Source organism: Penicillium arizonense, assembly GCF_001773325.1.
Source record: "Penicillium arizonense strain CBS 141311 chromosome Unknown PENARI_contig028, whole genome shotgun sequence".
In the NCBI taxonomy this organism is placed as follows: Eukaryota; Fungi; Ascomycota; class Eurotiomycetes; order Eurotiales; family Aspergillaceae; genus Penicillium; species Penicillium arizonense.
The window spans coordinates 137,745-155,671 of NW_019173305.1; the positions used below are offsets into that span (position 1 = coordinate 137,745).

The following is a 17,927-nucleotide window of genomic DNA, read 5'->3' on the forward strand; positions in this document are numbered from 1 at the left end:
TACGTAGAGAGTATAGATGGGCCTCTTAGCTATGTTTATAGCTATAATTAAGACAGCTATACTGTAGCATAGCTGTACTAATAGCTAATTATAGCTATGCACATCATATTTATATTCGTCATGTCCGAGGCGAATCGAAAGATGGATACAGGCAAAAAGCCATACGGTAACAATACACATCGCCACCCGGAGCTCCCCTCCCAGAGCTTCTGGAATCCTCAATTTCAGCTGGGGAGAGCTTCGGAGGGGCCGCTGATAGCGCCTATCGCGACTTTTTCTTCCACATCCATTTACTGTATCTTTGAAATGTTCGAACTCCAGACTCCACACTCAAACTTGCCTCTTTAGTGGCTCTTTGATTCTAATTCTCCAAGGCGAATCCCTCGAAAATTACAGAAAATCCCCTCGGTGTCCCACCGGGCTTTCCGAAAACCGCCAGTATTTTATACCCTAAAGCGGCCTTTCAATTTTTCCCTCCCCCCTTGATAAGAGGAACATTCCAAAAATGGGGCAAGCTGTACGCCCCTCTTTCAACAGGGAACCTAGTATAGTAAAAGACTATGTAAGTATATGTGTCTACGTCTATGTCTAATTCTACATGCCTCAAAGTAAAGACAGTAAAAAGGGATATGGGATAGTCATTATACAAGCGTAATTACCAATTACCCGTAATACATTCCCACAACGGACCGGGCGATGTACAGTACTTGCTTCTCTCTACACTTCCTTTTCTCTTCTCTTTCTCTCTTTGAGATCTTCCCATGTTTGCCAATCCTAGCTTTCAGCTTATTCTTAACCCTGATCGGCTGACCTCTTGCCCCTCCTTTTATCTTTGACCTCGACTCCCCTCCCCTGGGATCTCGACCCCATATGCACCATGCCTCCTCGAAGCTCACTGACTAGCTCCTTTTCGGTCACTGATGCCAATAATGAAGTGGTCTGTCCGTTGAAGAATAACGACGGCTCCAATTGTCGCAAGCGATGCTTGGGTGTGAGTCTGCCCCAGACGCCTCGAGCCCCACCTCTACCTATGACTCTGCAGCTGGAGCTCTGGGGATGTGCAACTTGGAATCGAACTAATCCGGTTTGGCGCTCCAGGAAAAGCGCTATCGCTCCATGCAGGAGCATATTCGACGTGCGCATCCGAACCACTACATCCCGAAGCTCCCGGCTACCGAAGAGAGCTTCCTGCTGATGGTGAACACCCCGCCCGAGCAACGTGTGCAGCTGTCTCCCCCAGAACCCGCGCAACCCCGGCGGCCTCAAGGTCAGTTTGCTGTGACTTGTCTCCTCTTTTCGTCCTTGCAGGGATACTGACGGCTACCCACAGATGTGGCGCCGGATAGGGACGTTTACGTCGCTGATGCCGGATCCCCCGCGACCCCTCGAGCTCACGATGAACCCCACCCAGCTGCTGCTACGGCGGCGGTTGCTCTAGCACAATTGCACCACCATCGCCTGGCGTCTGACTGGGATACAGACATGGTTGGTTACTCTGGACTGTGGACTGTCTCTCCACGGCACTGACCCGCATTTCCCCAGGAAACCCATTCGGATACCGACTTGAGCCAACCTCGCATGCGCTCCACGATCGAACTTCCCTCACTCCGCGATCACTTCAAGCAGGAATCTCTTCCGCCATTTTCGTCGCCTCGCCCGCGTGAACTGCTTCCGTCTATTCTCAATCATTCTCCGCCCGGTCGCTCATCCACATTACCGCCAATTCAACGACGAGACAAGTTTTCTCGGCCGCGCAAATCTTCCATCACGCAATCTGCGCGGAAACCGAAACAGGATCGGCCCAAGTCGAAAGAATTTGGACGGCGACCAAGCCTGGGCGACCGCAAGGCCCTTTCTGCGGAACCACAAACTGCAGCGTGGGCGCAAGGCAAGCGATGGGAAGATTTGATCGAGGCAGCGACGTCAGCAACCGAAGCAGATGATGAGCGTTACTCAGAGGTGAGTTTTCAATGCGATCTGAACATGTTCGTTGCTGATGCAAAATCTCCAGGCTGGTCGGTCTCCAACGATTGCCCCACTACTCTCCAACGTGACGTCTGCTCCTGCTGTGAAAAATCGTTCTTCGCTACCACCCGCTTTCCAGTCAGCAGGATTGCCTCCACTTTCATCGCATCGGCAGTTTACTCCTCACAGCTATGCTGCTTCGCCTTTGCACAAAGCATTGACCCCACCACCGTTCGAGAACCATCGCAACCGGGACAGCGACTTGGAGCCGTTCCCATCTATTGAATCATCGCTCGATTCCATGTCTTCAGCATCGGGTAGAAATCTGTCGGGAGCATCGGGAATAGCGCCCTCGATAAACTCTGATTCCAGCCCAACAATGGGTTTGATACCGCCAATTTCTCAACGCCAACATCATCGGTTCTCCAATCCTACACCATCGTCTTTCCGCAACAAAGAGGTTCAGGTCTTTTGCGCTAACTGCAAGCGACCATCTGCGCTGAACGAATGCTATGCTTGTACAGAGTGTATCTGTGGAGTGTGCCGCGACTGTGTGGGCATGTTTATTTCGAGTCCACCCGTCTCATTTCGAACCCCGGGCAACGGTCTATTGAACAACATGCAGCACGGGCCGACAAGTTACCCCGGCCCTCGTGGGTGCCCACGATGTCGAACAATAGGAGGAAAATGGAAAGCATTCCAGATCGACATCAAGTGAAAGACAAAAGACAGCGTCTATTGGCGTTACGCATTTACGACTGATGTTTGGTACACGTTCTTTATATTGTTATTTATTCGACTTTCGCGGTATGGGTCCATCATCCAGACGTGCAGGAGTTTACCAAGGCTGGTATTCGGCAGGTTCCCGACCAAACCCCGAAGAAGCTGGTCTTTTTTCAATGTTAGGGGGTACACTTTTTTTTCTTTTGGCTGCATTTGGTGTTATGGATATGGATATGGATATGGACATGTTTGGTCATGATTTTATGTTTATGTGTTATTTTATGTTTGTGAACTTGTACTGCACTGATTTCACCCTGTCGCGCTGTTTATAGAGAACAGGATAGGTGTGGGATCACATCCTCACCATGCTATCCTTGATTTACATTACGCCAATCTACCTACTCATCCCAGATGACACTGCTCAATCCCTCAGCAGTCCCAACCTTCCCAGGCTCCCCAACCTGTAAGATAGCAACCTTCTCCCCCAAATTTCCTGTCTCCCGATCCCGCCGCACAATAGCAACAGTCGCAGAAGCCTGGTTCCCAATCGCAACCAAATCGCCAGCCCGATTCACCGCGAACGTCCGAGGAACCTTTCCAAACGCAGAATCCGAGTTCCGCACCTTGACAGACCCATCACTGGCATTCCGGCCAAGAACAACCATCGAATCACTCGGCTTGAAACCCTGATCACTCCGAATAGAAACATAAAACGCATCGCCAACCCGACGGATCTCAGCAGGCGTCGCTCCTGAAGGCATCTTACCACCGGGATACGGGACCACAGTCTGAGTCTTCTCAAAAGATAAACAGCCAGACCGTGAGTAGGAAACATCGTATACCATCACCGTCCCGCCAATCTCGTTGGCGAGATACATCATCGTCTTGCCTACAGCTGCCATCTTCCGCGAATGGCTAGTCCTAACAGAAGAAGCAGAAGCAAGAGAAGACCGATCCGTCCCATCCGTCCAGAAAACTCCGTGCCGAGGTCCGCTACCGTATGTTACGTTCACAGACGGGCATTCGCTTAGTTTCCCACTCGATCCTTCAATCGAGTAGACGCGTAGTAGGTCCGCGCCTAGATCAGGACTCAACACGAAAGATCCCGTCGGGTCGAGGAAGACTTCATGGGGGTGTGGTGTATCCTGCTGCGCGACTTTGCCAGGGCGCGTTAGGTTGAAGTGGAAGGATTGGTTCTCCGGTTGGTTTTGTTTTATGGGGAGGGCGAAGGTTGAGATTGCTGCGCCTTCGCTGTAGAGCAACAAGTAGGGTATCGTTAGCATATACACTTCCCATATAACCAATCAACCAGAAACAATTATCCAGGCTAGAGAAGTGTGAGGAAACATACTAATGCGCAATAGCGAGGAACTTCCTCCCCTTGTCCCTCTCATAAATAACACTCGCAACACCACCCCCAACCGTCCTCGTCTTCGCAATCTCACTCAGAGACCCATTCGGCGCGGCATGCAACGCCGTCAAGGATCCATGCGTTGATGGGTCCGTAGTCCCGTCTTCGTCAGAGCAGTAGACGATACGCGCTTGGGGGTCCAGCGTTAGCCAGCTTGGCATGTTGCCGCATGTCTTCAGGGTTTGCGTGATTGAGAGGTCATGGTGGTTGTTTAGGGTTAGGGTGTACACGTTTCCGTTGTAGTGGGTTGCCCAGAGATGGGCGGGTTTGGCGCTTGTTAGGGTTGTTAGGAGGGGGAGGAGGAGGGTTTGGAGGTGCATGTTGGGCAAGTAACTGGTGGACAGTTATTGCTTGGGGTAGTGTTTGTATAGAGGGTCTATAGGTAGCGGTGTAGTGAGAATTGGGGGAGTGGAATTGGAGTGGAATGAATGCTTGTTATGTATGCGGAGGACGGGATCAGACGCGATTGCAACACGCGAGCGGGATGATCAACAAGCCCCGGAGTATGCACTGCGACCTCGCAGGCACAGTACGCTGCGGAATGGATCGTCGGTCTGCAACGGAGAGTGTGGAGAGGGGGTTGGGGAAGGGGTTGTTCCGAGGTGCATTACATGTATGCAGGTCTGTTATTTTGATTGGATTGCATTGATTTGTTCTATTATTGTGCTGGATATAATAAATGTAGTGAATACTACCATGCAGGGACTCGGACTCGGACTCGTCGCTTTAATCGGGTTAGGGTTGAGGGGAGTATGGGGTTTGCGCTTTCCCCTGGAATGGTCGGTTTCACCACCTTCAGCCACCTACGACGCACCGTTCAACTACGGGAATTACCCCTCTGCTACTCTGCTACGGAGACTGCAGCCCGCGTTTTACGTCTCTTTTTGCTTAGTGCTATGGGGTACCCCGTATTCCGTGGGGGTTGTCGGCTTTACTTCGGTATTACCAGACCATTCACGATCGACACTTCTATAGCACTATGGAGTATGGTTCTTGGACCTATGAACCCTAGCCTATGAAAGGGTTAGACTGTTCGATAAAGAAGTCGCGGGAAGAGGAGAGCCTAAGATTGTTAGAATACCTTTTGAAGCTAGACGCCGTGCTTGTATAGCTATAGATAAAAAAGTATCGGCATAAAGAACCTAAAGCTGCTAGAATGTAATAGGGTCATAAGCGTGTATACATGGCTATAAAGTATAGAATAGTCGAAGTACACTGTTCCGTACATATAGTTTTCGCCCTACTTTTGCCTCTCTTTTCTAACCTCTTTTCTAACCTCTTTTCTAACCTCTTTTTTAACCTCTTTTTTGCCCATTTTCGAGCGCCTTGGGTTTATTCTGAATTTGACTAAGCAATACCGTCAAGCCTATCTCACACAGAGTTTAGATGTCTCCAAACCAACCGCTTTACTCAGGTAGTAGCGAACAAACAGCTCCACCGGCGCCGTAGCTTCATTCCGAAAGCTCCACAGTTGAGAATATTGTATAGTGAGCTCACCTCCATCATAGGAGGCTTGAATGATCCGACCATGCTTGCGACCCGTATATGAAATAAGTAAGAGCTAAATAAATATCGTCAGTGTGGTGACCATGAGGTTATAGGTACGAAAAAAAACTCACTGGGTGGATATGTGCGTTTTTAAAGCGTCCACGAGAGACTCGGGGGAGCATCAAGTATACAATGGCTCTAACTTCATGGATAGTAAGGCACTGGTGGGCGTCGCTTGCGAGAACGGCTGCGGTAGTGCACACGATGCTATGTGGTCTGGGAGAGATAGTATCACAAAGATCTGCCCTAGACCTCACTCTCCAGCAAATACCAGACAGAAAACCAGAATCAAAGTCAGGGGGGTCCCCGTTTTTCCTTTCATAGTGTTTCCTATAAGTAGTTAGTACTATTGACAATCACAAATCCATTGCCAACCTACTTGCAAGATTGAAATTCTGCCAGATCTCCAGTGAAAAAAAGCCCTGTGCTTCCCTTTCGGAGTGACGAAATCTGGCAGTCCACATGAGTTTCTGTTTCATGGGCTCTCAGTTCCCACTGGTCGTCGGGCCAGGAATTCAAGTATTTTTTGTACAGAGACTTTGCTTTTATGATAGGGTACTTTTGGTCTGGATATTCTCGTTCAACTTTTCTCAGAAAATAGTCGAGGTCTGGACAGTTGAGGTCAGATATGCCGTTCGGATTGTCGAGTGGATATTTTTGGAGCACTCGCTCTGGGTAAGGCTGGAAGAAGCACGGATTGAAATGTATGTCCCCATCCTGAGATGTTTCAACCTGGGAAGCTTGAATCCCAAGTGCTTTGAGGTCGTCGAGAGATAGGAAGACATGTTTATACTCTTTGACTCGTAGGTAAAGCGAATGGAGAACGCTATCGCGTCCTTGCTTTTCCAGGTTCATGGTGGCAGATACGTGTGGATGGCAGTTTCTCAAAACGAGATGATCTTTTGGTAATGGAAGACAAGTGTGACTCAGTCGGCTGGTAATCTCGTCGTCATTTGGTCAGAAATGGAATCGGAGTGCTTCGAAAGCTTATCTCAATATCTACGTAGATCTTTGATTTCCCTTTAATTCACTATTCGTAACTAGTGGCCGGGATATCTTGGCATGAGTGAATTGATCTGTAAAGCAGTATATGATTTATACAATGTTGGAATATTGACATAGACGAAGAGTCAAGCTTTAACTGTATTACTATAAGAAACGTGTGTCTTCTTGTGCTGAATAGAATATAGACCATGCAATGCTATCATAACACTTCCCTAGAAAGAAACATCAAGACTTGGTATAACAATGTTACCATCAGCAACAAGCACACCGGTCCCAGAAATCAAAATAGCGAATCCATCTTCAACAACCTCAACACGCAACTTCATCAAACATCTCCGTCCAGTCTGCACCCCCTGCAAAACCTCAATCTGCGTCATCTTATCTCCCAAAGTCCCGGCACTCTTCGCCCACATATAAGCAGCCAAAGGCCCAGCAGCGGAGCCAGTAGCCGGATCCTCCATCCCCATCCCCGGACTGAAAAACCTCGCCTCAAATCTAGGGACTGTAGATCCATCTTCACTTGGAACAGAAGTAAAGACATAAACACCACTATTATAACTGCTTGTACTAGCAAGCTCCTTCGCAATACCATCTTTATCAGCAAAACTGACATTGCGAAGGACCCCCATATCCCGCACTGGAACTAGGAGATGGCGCGCAGGTGATGTAGTAACGACCCTTGCCTCATTGAGTTCAATCCCTGCGTATTTCAGCCCGATATCGGATTCTTTAATCCCAAGGGATCGAGACAGGGAACCTGGATTGGTATGTTTATTCAGGAATTGAGGCGGACCCTGGCGCATTGAGATAATGATATCCCCCAAGTTAGACTGGGATATTTCAACTGGGAGGATATTGTCGCCTAGTTGTTGATGATATATCCGTCCACTCTGAGGAGTGCCAAGTGTAACATCCACATCCACAAGTCCTGAATGGGCAATCCACCACCAGGCACCGAGTGAGTTGTGGCCTGCTCCGAAGACTTCTTCTCCATTTGGAAGGAAAGATCTTAGGCGCCAGGTTGCTTTTGTGCTTGTTGGGGGGCAGATGAAGGTTGTTTCGGATAGGTTGAATTGTCTTGATATCAGTTTCATTTGGGTGTTTGTGAGAGGAGGGGTGGTTGTTGTGTCTACCACTGCGAGGGGGTTGCCTTGGTAGGCTGTTGATGTAAAGACGTCGATGATATAATAGCGGAGTGTGGCCATGGTGAGGTTCCGGTGTGTGTAGGTATTGCAATAATGTTGCCAGGGACTAATGAACGAGAATATAGAAGCAAGAGTAATATCTCAACGGTATTTAAACTGAGAACACCTTAATTTAAAGCTGCATTATAAATCACGTTGGTTTGAAATCCAAATAGATGTACCTCGTATTCGTTACATCTTTCTGTCTTGGATGACCTTGCCAAGTCTATATATCGTATAGACTTCCCTCGAAGTACAACCTTCGGCTATCGCCTTCATTGGTATTGGATATCATATTATGCAGTGCATAGATAGGGCTGACTGTTGGCTAAGCCTTCAGGGAATATAGATGTTAGACTATAATGTTAGCCTTAGTACGTGTATGTATTACTACCAACCTTAGTCTTACCCTCACTACCTCGTCACTCTCCACACTCCAAAGTACTACATCCTCTACAAACCAGCCACCGAAAATGGGTAAAAATGAATAGAAAAACCAGCCAAGCAGGCATAGAATTATCTCAAAACAAGCAGTTCACAACAAAGTGCGACGCCTCAGGCTATCATAGACGCATATCGATCAAAAACAAAAGAAGGTCGAAGCCAAAGACCAAAGAGAATCCCAAGAAAAGACCCAACCCAACCCATTCCAAAGAAAAACAGCCCGGCCATGCAGGCGGGAAATTAATCCAAGCCCATCCCAAACTCACTTGAAACAGAGAGAGCATTTGCATTTAAAATGAAATGAACACGAAGGAAAGGAAAGGAAATAAATCAGGGATTTCGGTTCAGGCCTCCTGGCTTTCCGGGTAACGCCTTGCGATTGAATGGACAGGACAGGACAGGTGACAGGAAAGGGAAAGAATAAGAGGACACATACGCATAGCAAAACAGGGTACCGTAAAGCAAGATAAAACCGAGAAAAACAAGTCAACAAGGGAAACAGAAAAAAGGCAAGCTGAGAACGAGGTCGCGCGCTGGGTATTGGTGATAATCAAATCTTCGTGAACCCGTTTTCCGTATTTCCATTTTCAGTCCTTGGGACTGAGAGAGAATCTGGACTGCAGGTGAGGTGGCAGACCAGACTAAGAGAGAGGTGGATAGATTTGACCGGCTGAGAAATCAAGCTCGCGCGAGAATGGATTCTCAATTTTTGTGTCGCCAGCGATCAGAGATAGAGAGATAGAGAGATGGTCGTACAGTACGTAAGACGTAACAGACGAGGAAATTCGTAACAGTGTAATAATACAGTGAAGCGAGACATTTGCTTCAGTGACGCCCCGCCTAGAGAGTAGCTGGGTTACCGGCCGAACTGGGTCCAGACTGTGCTGAGCCAACCGGCCGGGATACCGATCTCACAAGGTGCAAGCATGGACAGCTGGGTCCATTCACATCCATCTAGGAAGGCGATAACGTCGTCTCCGCTGAGGCTGGCGGAGAGCAAGCTCGAATCTGGGCCTTCGGTTGAGGTCAGAGGCGGGGATGGGGCCAGCTGGGAGACTGATCCCGGCGGTGGGAGGACAGGGATGCTGTGTGAGGCGGCAGCATTGATGGGAGGGAGAGATTGAGAGTATGGTGTTGGTGGAGCCTGTTGGCGGGGGTGCCAAGGGTTGATAGGGTTCAGACGGTTGCTTGTTGCCGTCAGGTATTGCGACGGGGATTGGGTGGTTGCGGAGATCGAAGGCAGACTAGGAGAAGAGGTAGTGTAGATGGGACCGTCGGGGTGGTGTTGTTGGAGGGATGGGAGAGAGTAGGGGGAGCCCGATGGCATGGGGCGGCTGTTAGGAAGGGGAAGGCTTGGACGGCGATCGCCATCGTGGAGTGGCAGGCCAGGTGGAAGGCCAGGGCTGTTGATTGGCACCCATGACTCGCGCCGACCACCAGCGCCATCGAGCATCTGATCGCCAGGATCGCCAGTCTCGCTTCGGACAGCGTTGCTCCCGGCGTCACTGAGGTTTGTGCGTTCAAAGACTGACTCGTTGGCGGGAACAGCGATACCGTCATCATCCATGCCAGCTTCTGGCAATTGATCCTCGATGCTTCCAAAGTCGAGGAACAGCTTCTCGAGCATCTTGAACTCCTCAAGGCCACCACCAAGGCCACCTTCGCGAAGAGGACGAATGCCGTTCGGGGCGTGGTCAGAAGCGTCGGACATGCTATCCAAGCGATTGCGGGAAATCCGACGGAAATCGCGCTTGGTCTTGGAGAAGTAGGTGTGAAGGCGGTTCAAAGTGCGGAACCAGCCCACGGCCATTTTCAAACGAGGACGCATTTCCCGCATGATGTCCAAGGCCTTGCGTGCCTGTACAGCGCCAATCTGATGACTATCATGGCTTGCGGGAGGTGGCTTGGGACCCAACAGCCCATCGGGATCCATGTGTTGGAAATGAGTTCCATAAACGCCGATAAAGGCGGCATTGTAGATAGCAAAGCCAACCAAGGGGTTCTCAACAAGAGCACCACGAACTTGGCAAGTAGCAACGAGGTCAATCATCTGGCGAGCAGCCTTGAAAAGCTCGCGAGCACTGTCACGCCAGAAATTATCAGGTGGGCCATTGACTTTGTCGGTGGGGAACAATGGCTCATCGAGGGGACCGAGAGGCTCATTGCAGCGAACAGGCAGAAATGGGATGTAAGCACGGTGAAGGACGATGACAGATAGGAAATAGACCACATGCATCACAGTATATGAAGCCAACGTGGTCTTGTACATGATATGCGTGTCAGTGTTCCGAAGTGAGTATTGCAGGTTGCGAGAAAGGCTATCTTGGAACTCGTTCAACTGCATCCGAAGGGACGAGAAGCGAGACTCTGGGTGCCAGGGAGGATATTGCTCCGTTCGTCGACCGCCAGCACAGGACCACTTCGCGATGCTGCCCCAGATGCGGATGATCCTGATCACCCGACTGAGTACCGACTCCTCCGCACCAACTTCCCATCGATCAATATCTTCCTCGCTAGAGTCCTTGCGGCGCGAGATGGGTGACCAGGACTTGCCATCCGGCGTCCCGCTAGGACCCGGGAGCTTTTCATCACCGAAGCCCCCAATACTTTGGCGGATGCTGGGGATTTGCATGCTTTGCGAACCAAAGCTCTGAGGCCGACGCACGGTCGGCTCATTGAGCCGGGCAGTGCGAACACGCTCGCCGAAAGCAAAGGCATTATCACTCGGAAGTTGGATTCCGAGGTCCTTGACTCGGACCATCCGGGGTCGATACTTGCCGCTACTGAGGCATCGATCGAGGATAAAGCACGCCCAGAAGGTCCGACGCTTGGTTTCTTGTGCGATAATATCATCCGAAGTTGGTTCCCTGGGCTCTAGACGTCGGGGCAGGCCGAAATGATCGGCCTCGGCCTTCAGGCCTGGGGATGCGCGGGATCCTTGCGCAGGGAACTCATTCTCGAGTTCGAATGGCAGACCCATCGCCTGTGCAAGCCGAATAGCCATACCCACGTAGACCCAGGCACTCTTGCCTCGGCACATCCCCCACTCGTGTAATGCGAGCATTAAGAGCGCCTGCACGCGTGTGAGGTCCGGTTGAGCGAGACTGGCGCCATCCAGACCGGCCAGCCGGCTGCGAAGGGCGGTCGCATAATATTCCGATGCGGTTAACGGGTTGGAAGGAAGCCCGGGGGATGCCGGGGAGTGAAAAGCGACCAGCGGCGGATGAAACCGAGCCGTCAGGGCCAATACACCCAGAGGAATCAGGGAAGAGGATGGGTCCTTCGGCACGGTATTTCGGGGATCTTGTCCATCGAGAGTCGCGGGAGGAACGGGTGTTGATAATTGTCGGATTTGACCGAGAAAGGTCGCAGGGTGTAGGAACGGCAGGAGGGTAGCGAAGTGCGATTGGAAGAGGTCGAAGACGGCTTCCCAGACCTTGGTCGTCAGTATTGAGGCATCCAGTACATCGGCCCCTAATTTCGAGCCGGCCGAGCCGCCGGATATTGTCACTTTGCGCGAACGGTGTCGTTTCGGGCCATCCCAGTCGCCATTTCGATCCTCACCCTCCAGGGCTGCCAGGTCACGTTTGGCGCCGTTCACTCCAATAGCCGGGGTTGGGTAGACACATTCACGACCGGAGGACTCGCAGGCGCGGCAGGTGGTATCGATGCCGGCATTGACGCACTTGATCTTGCTGCGCCGGCACCGAGCGCAAGCGATGCTAGACCGCATCGTGAGTGTGGTGTATAGGATCAGTCCATTAACATGGGGGAGTAAAAGAGAAAGAGAAAGAGAACGACACGCGGAACTGGAGTGTGGGGGAAACTTAAAGGTCGGGGCTACCGGACCGGAGCAAATTCAGTCGGGAGGGAACGGGGGGGTCTCGACCGGGAAAAATACTCAAAACTGGAGCCGAGTTGAGACTGGGGAATTTGCGGAGGTTGTGGAGCCCCCAGTTTCCGGCTGCCGAGTTCCTTACAGTACAATTACAGTATATGATCTCATTCATCTCTCAACTCAACTCTATGTGTCACATTCTCTTTTCTACCAGCCCAAATTCTAATAAGTCAAAATCCCAATTCTACTTCCCGTGAAGGAAAAAAAGCTAAATCTGGGGGAAATCGGTGAATGTAGCCTAGGCTGAACTCCGGTCGGCATATGATTTCTCTACTCCCTCGGGAACACCAAAAAAGGTAAGCCAAGGGCATTCTCGGAGGGTAATAACAGAAAAGCCCCCAACGGAAAACTCCATCCACATGGTAGGGTATTCGGGCGGCCCATCCCTCGGGTATGGAAATCCGCCTATTTTCGTTGTTTTTACCTATTTTCTTTTTCTCTGACACCCCAGTCGGCGTCCAATGGTGGCTTTGACCCCGGGGTTCCCCGCGAAATTCAAGCGAGATCCTCGATCCTCAGTCGCTTGGGATCGGCTGTGACCTTTCATTTGACGGCGGGCTCCGTTCGGTGTGACGCTGCACTCTGGTGATCCAGGCTCGGCAGGCTAAAGAGGCGTCATAATACGAGATTTTATTCAGTTCCCTGCACACAGGCCGAGGTGGCCCCTTGCCGAGATCAGGTCAGAGTAGGTCTGTGTTAAGAATAAGTATATCTACGTATAAGTACACTCCTAGACCGACTGAATACATACTGTATACACTGTATAGGGCACGAAATGCCACCGAACCCTAACCCCAACCCCGCATTTTCTTTTAGGTAATTTGTCGGCGAAGTTGGTCCCTCTCTGATTGGTATAAATCACCGCTGAAAGGGGGAAACATAGGCACCGTTGCTATGACATATCCCTCCTAACTAGGGAGGTTTACTCCGGACTCTCCCCGGAACTGTTACATATAGCTTGGTGGACCTCTCAGCTGACATTAATAAAAGAAACCCCCCATCTCCCCAATCCTGTTCCCCCTTCCGATTTATTATCCGATCAGGGTTCCAGTGCCTCCGGAACCGTGTTACGCGTGGGATGGCCAGTCCCACTTGGAATCCTACTTTCAGTCTTGGCTTCACTTATCCCCAGGTCAAAGTGTCCAGCTGACATCCCCGACCGAAATTCTATTCTTCCTTATACTGGCTCTCTACTGGCGGATTATTTTCCTTTCTTGCCGCGGAGGAGTTGCCGTTACTGCCAATTTTAATGAAATTAATAACCGCCGCCTGCAGTACCCATCATCATTGAGAATAACTAAACTGATTGAACGGCATTCCCACAAGTCAGTCAACTCATGACCTAGCACTGTACAGTATCTTCAGGCTAAAGGCTCACCCCAAAAGCCCCCCAGGACCCCTCACGAACAAAACCAGAAAAAAAAATTTTAAAATTAAAATTGGGGGAGGCGAAAAACGAAATAAAAAGAAGCCAAGAAGTCAGGAAGCCAGGAACAGCCCCCACATCGGGACAAACAGAGGCCGGTGGGATCCCGATTCCGAGTGTGTTCCGGTGCATCGTTTAGCCCTCGGGAACATTCCGTCGGTTATTTGTACGAGTGTATAATGATGTAAACTTTGAATAAAATGATATTCTGACGTTTACCGGTTACTTATGCGAATACTGCGTAGTAATGTTAATGTCCCACTCCACTCCGGACTGTGCTGTAGTATTGGCGTGTAAGAATATACTCCCGTGACATTCACAGACGGGACTAACGCAGGCGGCAGGGCTGCGTCAACCCGAGCCTTGGGTCCGAGCTGGACTGGAGTCCTGGAGAAATGTCGGGGGTTAGTCGCCCGCCTCCGTTTAGCCGGTGCTTATTTGTGCCCGGTTAAGTATGGGTGTTCGGGATTAGATCCTGGACTGCTAGTTCCTACAGTATTTCCCGGTGGCTGATTTGATTTGATTTGATTTGATTTAGTTTGGTTTGATTTGGTTTGGTTTGATTTGGCTTGGTTTGGTTGGCTCGGTTTGGTTGGCTTGGGTTTTGTAAAATGTACAGGTCAGCCAAGGAAGGGCGGTTCGGCGAAATATAGCCCGAGTCAAGTTTAATTAACGGTGGCTGTAGCTTTCATTTGTTCTCCTTTTGGATGGGTTTCTTTTTAACTTATTGGTCGTGCGGGTGTACTGTGTTTGACTTGGAAATGGTGTTTAAACCCGGGTTGGGCTTATGTGCAACCCATTTTGTGAAAATGTATATCCCTCGGTATATTCATTACTATCTAACTTATGCGATATGAATACTGAAAAATGACATCGAGAAGACAACCATTATACTATACTATACTGCCTCGATATAAAGCGCAAAATGGGTATACTATGAGAAAGTCATAATAGATTCAACCAACAAAGCCCGGCATCAGCCGGGAACAAAACATAGTACAGAGAAACAAAGTGAGAGAAGATGTGAGGAAACTAGGAGAGCCCAGAGATGGGATTGTAAGATTAGAATGTTGTCAAGAGGACCCAGCCCGGTGACGGTAGCCTCGACGAGGACGAGGACGGGGTGCAGTTGTCAAGTTTATGTAAAGAACCTAGACAGACTGTCAGTAAACACCACATATCAATCTCCCACAGAAAGAACATACCAAGCCGCAATAGCGATAATCAGATACATCATCATTAACAAAATACCCTCCAACCAGTGGGACTTGCCATCTCCGATGAGGTAGTTGACCAAAAGAACAGACATGAACAGTGTAATGACTTGGAATCCATCAAAGTTGAGCGTCTGCCACGATGTCAGTAACTCAATTCCAACTTTCTGGCAGATTTCTCCCTTACCATATCCTCAATGCCAATAATCCACCCAAGAACAACAATCAGCGGCAGAACCAACAGTGCAATCTGCATACTAGAGCCAACAGCAACACCAATAGCGAGATCCATCTTGTCCTTGCAGGCCACCGTCACAGCGGTAGCGTGCTCAGCCGCGTTACCAACGATGGGGAGAAGGATCAATCCGACGAATGTCTCGCCGATGTTACCGGTGGCTGTCAAAGCATCGATGGAAGAAACCTACGGACTGTTAGAATATGTCACAATATAAACGACCCCGGAAGGTCGAACAGCACAAAGATATCCACTTACCATAAACTCAGCACAAGCAGCGACAAATCCAGTCGAGATAGCCAGCGTCAGAACAGCTGTAAAAATAGACAGTTGGGGTTCCTCGGGGTCATCCTCAGGATCTTCCATCTGCATGTGGTCACGGCTCTGACCAACCAAAGGCGCAGCAGTCATCTTGCCAATCTGCGCAATACCCCGGCTAGCATCACCTTCCGCAACACGGGCACGGCGACGCTCAACCTTAGGGCTGGGGCGGTTGTACATCTCAGCATGAGACTTCAGCTGGAAGAAAAGATAACAGCCGTAGACGATAAGGAGGAGAACACTGGTTCCACGAGACAAGGGCGCAGTCTGATCACCATTAGAAGCATCAGACCACTTATGGAAAGCAGTTGGAATGATCAAACTGCTAACCGCCAACGCAAGGAGACTGGCAGCTGTCTGAGCGACAGTAACATTGAAATGCTGCTCCATGCGATCAATACCGCCAAAGAAGAAACACATGCCCATCACAAGCAGCAAGTTGGAAAGCATACTTCCGATAAGCGACGTCTGCACAATGAGAACCTTGCGCTGGACCAGGGCGATGATAGAAATAATCAATTCGACAGCGTTACCAAAAGAAGCATTCAACAACCCTCCAATCGTCTCACCAGTCCGCAGGGCGATTTCCTCAGTCGCGAAACTGAGCATCGCAGCAAGAGGAATGATAGCAATGAAGTTGACCACGAAAACAGCAATCGGGTTGGCGTCAACGGCATACAGCGCAATTCCAACAGGGGCAGCAATCAGCAGCACATTGATCCATGAGTTCAAAACAGTCGCCCGCAACTGCGACGCAAACGTGAACTTCTGGTTCGCCGAAATCGACTTCTTATCTTCCAATTCATCGACATCATCGCCACGTCCGAACTTCCCCAGGAACCCCTTGCGCATACGCGGTTTCGTCGAATCAGCGGACTCGTCCGTCCCGCGGACCGACGAAACATTAATCGGATCCTGGCTTGCCATTGACGGTTCAGGTTGTGACTTGGGTGTGTCCTGCTCACTGCCAGCCGACTCTGGGGGGAATGTGCCTGAATACTCGGGGCCGCCGAGACCATTGTTCATATCGAGTCTGCGGCGCGTGTCTTCTGACATGCGGATATCTAGACTGCGGTGGCCGGGCATTCTGCTTTCGAGTTGGACGGAATTGGAGCGCCGGGGTGAGCGGCGGAATTTCTTGAATGGGTTGTGTGAAGAGGCTTCGCCTTCTTCGTCGTACCAGGCCAGGTTGCGGGCCTGACGGCGGTAGATATCTAGTCGACTCAGTATTGTTGGAGGAGATTGTGTGGATCTCTGAGGCAGAACTTACGCATGATGAGTAGGTACTGATTTCAAAGTCTGGAGGAGAGGTGGTGAGTATGGCTTCTGTGAAATATATAAGGAAACAGGCGAAGGTGATAGGAGATTGGATAATGGGGTGGATTGAAGGCAGCAGTGAAGTGTGGTGGATAATTAGGTGCCAGTATACTGTACACGCCACACTCCGTGGCTTAGACTCGCGAGTGATTCTTATAATAGGAGACACGTACTCGTGAAAGAGGGTTTCAAATCGTAAGCAATTGCACGGCTTCAAAGGCTGAGCCAGTCTGGTGTAAGCGATGACGGGAGCCTCAAAGAACAGCCACAAGAGGACAGGCGGATCTGCGGTGTTCAAAGGATTCCTGCCCAAGTGATGGCGCGCACAATGAGGAAACGGTGAGAGGTTCGCGCCAAGTAAGGGGTGACAGACGAGAAATCAACAAAGACGAAACGAGCGACAATTCTCACGCGAGGACCACGAGAATGAGAATGAATAAGTGAAGTGACAATCAAGGGATAGAATTAGCCTGGTCGGATCCTGGATCTCTCCAGGAGTCAAACTTGAAGAGAGGATTTGTGCACAGCCACACAGCCCCAAGGGCGATCGCGGTGGTGTCTGAATTGTGGAGTAACTATGAGCTTGGCGTTAGAAAAAGCAAACTCGAATTGCGCGACTGGTCTGGTATAAAGTAGCTGAAACGCCAGGTGTTGGATTTGATTTGGTTCTTAACCAGTCTGTTAATTTTGTTGCACAATCTGCGTCATGAGTGTACTATGTACCGTTGGTTGTTGATGCGCTGGCGGTAAACACGAAACAGCGCCACCTTCCAAGGAAATTAGAAAGCTTCCGACGCACGAAGCTTTCTTGTTTTGTGCTTGGGCTCCTTGGCAGCGTAAACTTGCTTTCTGGAGATCGTCTGCAACTGCCACCTTGTCACACCGCATTGCCTTTAGAGATCTTCTCGGGCATTGCTGCAGATTGACAATGCTCCCAAAGACCGAATATCGCGGGCTATCATTTATTGGGATGAAATTGCGTAGACGCATAGTGGATGTGTTCCACTCTTGGCATACTTGAATCAATCAAATGTCGAGGAATGGTTTCCACAGGCGATGTGGACGCCACAACCCCTTTTCATTTCTGTGTTCTCATGTATCGGACTGTGATCACGTGTTGGCTGCCCTGCTGTAAGTGCCAGCCTGGGAAGAAGCCCAAACAGCGCATGTTTTCCATGGCTGTACCTATATTAACACCCGCTAAGTATTGAGCTTCTTGCGAGGCAGTGGTGAGAC

The 17,927-nt window shown here is 50.1% G+C and overlaps 5 protein-coding genes across 5 annotated transcripts; 1 reads left to right on the forward strand and 4 right to left on the reverse strand.

Moving 5' to 3' along the window:
- Positions 1 to 877: 877 nt before the first annotated feature.
- Positions 878 to 2,683, forward strand: rfeD (uncharacterized protein; the record flags this gene model as incomplete). The annotated part of the gene is made up of 5 exons (XM_022636188.1): positions 878 to 991; positions 1,099 to 1,267; positions 1,331 to 1,485; positions 1,543 to 1,959; positions 2,012 to 2,683. 5 exons carry the CDS (start codon positions 878 to 880, stop codon positions 2,681 to 2,683), a joined length of 1,527 nt encoding a protein of 508 aa, XP_022483974.1.
- A 403-nt stretch (positions 2,684 to 3,086) lies between these two features.
- PENARI_c028G05245 (lactonase family protein) lies at positions 3,087 to 4,419 on the reverse strand (the record flags this gene model as incomplete). The annotated part of the gene is made up of 2 exons (XM_022636197.1): positions 3,087 to 3,939; positions 4,040 to 4,419. The coding sequence occupies 2 exons, from the start codon at positions 4,417 to 4,419 to the stop codon at positions 3,087 to 3,089; spliced, it is 1,233 nt and encodes a 410-aa protein (XP_022483921.1).
- Positions 4,420 to 6,864: 2,445 nt separating this feature from the next.
- On the reverse strand, positions 6,865 to 7,857 carry PENARI_c028G02985 (PhzF family phenazine biosynthesis protein; the record flags this gene model as incomplete). The annotated part of the gene is made up of 1 exon (XM_022636179.1): positions 6,865 to 7,857. One exon carries the CDS (start codon positions 7,855 to 7,857, stop codon positions 6,865 to 6,867), a length of 993 nt encoding a protein of 330 aa, XP_022483916.1.
- A 1,279-nt stretch (positions 7,858 to 9,136) lies between these two features.
- PENARI_c028G09007 (putative C6 transcription factor) lies at positions 9,137 to 12,013 on the reverse strand (the record flags this gene model as incomplete). The annotated part of the gene is made up of 1 exon (XM_022636226.1): positions 9,137 to 12,013. One exon carries the CDS (start codon positions 12,011 to 12,013, stop codon positions 9,137 to 9,139), a length of 2,877 nt encoding a protein of 958 aa, XP_022483975.1.
- Positions 12,014 to 14,742: 2,729 nt separating this feature from the next.
- Positions 14,743 to 16,648, reverse strand: PENARI_c028G00349 (hydrogen/calcium exchanger domain-containing protein; the record flags this gene model as incomplete). Its single annotated transcript, XM_022636151.1, has 5 exons — positions 14,743 to 14,755; positions 14,810 to 14,952; positions 15,006 to 15,239; positions 15,312 to 16,588; positions 16,645 to 16,648. 5 exons carry the CDS (start codon positions 16,646 to 16,648, stop codon positions 14,743 to 14,745), a joined length of 1,671 nt encoding a protein of 556 aa, XP_022483898.1.
- Between the last annotated feature and the right edge of the window lie 1,279 nt (positions 16,649 to 17,927).